Raw genomic sequence first — 3,031 nt, forward strand, 5'->3', positions numbered from 1 at the left:
GGCTACACATCAGGTGACATTAGACAAGGATTATGAAATGTTAAAAATCATGTATTTAGGAGACAAAGAAGACTATGGAAAGTTAAAACATCTGTGTTAGGGCACAAGTAATGAAGTTGGTTTAGAATTTTCATCTACTCTTAAAAAGAAGTACACAAGCAAAGAGCACTAATCCATAATACTATAAGAATTATGAAAAAGACCTTAGTGTTTGTATATTTAAGTAAATTCTAGAAGTATTAAACTAAGTGCATTGATTTATCAAGAAATATTAAAATAAGAGAGCAATAATAATACTAGTAGTAGGCTGTACAGGAATGAAAAAAAGATTGTAAGAGGTCATTAAGTTTAGAAAGATAGTGTTTCTATAGACACATTTAAGAGCAGTGAAGAGTAGATATACTGCAACTTCCTGACCAATATTCTTTTAAAAAACACACAAATATCCTGAGTTACAGTCAATTGCATAAGATGCTTCATAATCCCTTCCATTTCAATGCAATAAAATGATGAATGTAGATACAGTATATGCAAGAGGCTAATAACCCCTTCTGTATAAATTACTAAATGTAAAAAGAAGAAAGACTTTATAGTTTTCTTCTTTTTTGGGTCACCCTGCCTCAGAGAGAGACAGCCGGTGTGTTAAAAAAAAAATGCAGTATATACTATATATACATACATACACTTATTTTAAACTATAATTTAAGTTTAATTTTCATTCTATTTTTTCCTTATGTTTCTAATAAACTACAAGAATACATCTGATTACAATATTCAACTCTAAAATTTGGTTTTCTAATTAAGAACAGATTCCAATATTTATTTCACCATAAATGTAATTACTTGGGTGTTGAAAGAAAGAAAATGTAATTACTCCTCATCAATGTAAATAGCCATTTGTAGATTTATCTCCTGCCTCAAGATAGATCCCAGAACAAATTCTGCATTATAAACGGCTGCAAAGAAAACAAGCTTTTTTTAGGAAAAACTTTTAAAATATCAGTGCACTACCATAAATAAAAGATAGAATAATACAATTAGAAAAAAAATTTATAATTGTGTAAGCATCTTGAAAATAACATTTTCTGGCTCATGTCTTGGACAACTCAACTGATTATCTCCTAGGATTTGCAAGTATGTATATACGTACTTACTAATGAAATATTGTACTTACGCATGTTTTCCTGAAGGAGGTCCCTGACCAAGTGAACATCAGAAGTTGTAGCAATAGTTAAATACTTGTGTGCTCCCTCTCTAAAATTAGTGGAAGAAAAAATAATAAATATCACTAGTGTGTGTAAACATATATAAACATTATATATATATACATGTACACATTTATTTATACACACTCATCTGAGTTTTCTTTGATTTTATCTTAATAGTTCTTGGTCTTATTACTTTTCCTTTTATATCCATGGGGAAGTGGAATAAGAATCTTTCCTCCGTGAGCCATGCGTGTTGTAAAAGTCAACTAAAATGCCGGGAACAATGGGCTAGTAACCCCTTTTCCTGTAAAGATTACTAAAAAGAATAAGAAGAAGAAAATTGTCAAAGTGGGAAGTCTGAATGTGTGTGGATGTTGTGCAAATGATAAGAAAGAGATGACTGTGGATGTTATGAATGAGAAGAAACTGGATGTCCTGGCTTTAAGTGAAACAAAGCTGAAGGGGGTGGGAGAGTTTCAATGGAGAGGAATAAATGGGATTAGGTCAGGGGTTTCAAATAGAGTTAGAGCTAAAGAAGGAGTAGCAATAATGTTGAAGGATAAGCTATGGCAGGAAAAGAGGGACTACAAATTTATAAATTCAAGGATTATGTGGAGTAAAATAAAGATTGGATGTGAAAAGTGGGTTATAGTAAGCGTGTATGCACCTGGAGAAGAGAGAAGTGTAGAGGAGAGAGAGAGATTCTGGGAAATGTTGAGTGAATGCGTGGGGAGTTTTGAATCAAGTGTGAGAGTAATGGTGGTTGGGGATTTCAATGCTAAAGTGGGTAAAAATGTTATGGAGGGAGTAGTAGGTAAATTTAGGGTGCCAGGGGTAAATGTAAATGGGGAGCCTTTAATTGAGCTATGTGTATAAAGAAATTTGGTAATAAGTAATACATATTTTATGAAAAAGAGGATAAATAAATATACAAGGTATGATGCAGCACGTAATGAAAGTAGTTTGTTAGATTATGTATTGGTGGATAAAAGGTTGATGGGTAGGCTCCAGGATGTACATGTTTATAGAGGGGCAACTGATATATCGGATCATTATTTAGTTGCAGCTACAGTTAGAGTAAGAGGTAGATGGGAAAAGAGGAAGGTGGCAACAACAAGAGGGAGGGAGGTGAAAGTGTATAAACTAAGGGAGGAGGAAGTTCGGGTGAGATATAAGCGACAATTGGCAGAAAGGTGGGCTAGTGCAAAGATGAGTAGTGGGGGGGGGGGGGGGTTGAAGAGGTTTGGAATAGTTTTATAAAATGCAGTATTAGAATGTGGGGCAGAAGTTTGTGGTTATAGGAGGGTGGGGGCAGGAGGAAAGAGGAGTGACTGGTGGAATGATGAAGTAAAGGGTGTGATAAAAGAGAAAAAGGTAGCTTATGAGAGGTTTTTACAAAGCAGAAGTGTTATAAGAAGAGCAGAGTATATGGAGAGTAAAAGAAAGGTGAAGAGAGTGGTGAGAGAGTGCAAAAGGAGAGCAGATGATAGAGTGGGAGAGGCACTGTCAAGAAATTTTAATGAAAATAAGAAAAAATTTTGGAGTGAGTTAAACAAGTTAAGAAAGCCTAGGGAAAGTATGGATTTGCCAGTTAAAAACAGAGTAGGGGAATTAGTAGATGGGGAAAGGGAGGTATTAGGTAGATGGCGAGAATATTTTGAGGAACTTTTAAATGTTGAGGAAGAAAGGGAGGCGGTAATTTCATGCACTGGCCAGGGAGGTATACCATCTTTTAGGAGTGAAGAAGAGCAGAATGTAAGTGTGGTGGAGGTACGTGAGGCATTACGTAGAATGAAAGGGGGTAAAGCAGCTGGAACTGATGG

At 35.0% G+C, this 3,031-nt stretch overlaps 1 protein-coding gene across 1 annotated transcript in view; it reads right to left on the reverse strand.

Moving 5' to 3' along the window:
* Positions 1 to 644: 644 nt before the first annotated feature.
* Positions 645 to 3,031, reverse strand: part of LOC128693923 (PAX-interacting protein 1) — a 42,978-nt gene continuing 40,591 nt past the window's right edge. Inside the window, exons 18-19 of the mRNA XM_053783816.2 lie at positions 1,175 to 1,254; positions 645 to 956 (exon numbers count right to left, since the gene is read on the reverse strand). Of these exons, the coding sequence (XP_053639791.2) occupies positions 871 to 956; positions 1,175 to 1,254 (166 nt within the window). The 3' untranslated portion in view covers positions 645 to 870. The remainder of the gene's footprint in view (positions 957 to 1,174; positions 1,255 to 3,031) is intronic.

Source organism: Cherax quadricarinatus, chromosome 33 (assembly GCF_038502225.1).
Source record: "Cherax quadricarinatus isolate ZL_2023a chromosome 33, ASM3850222v1, whole genome shotgun sequence".
NCBI lineage: Eukaryota > Metazoa > Arthropoda > Malacostraca > Decapoda > Parastacidae > Cherax > Cherax quadricarinatus.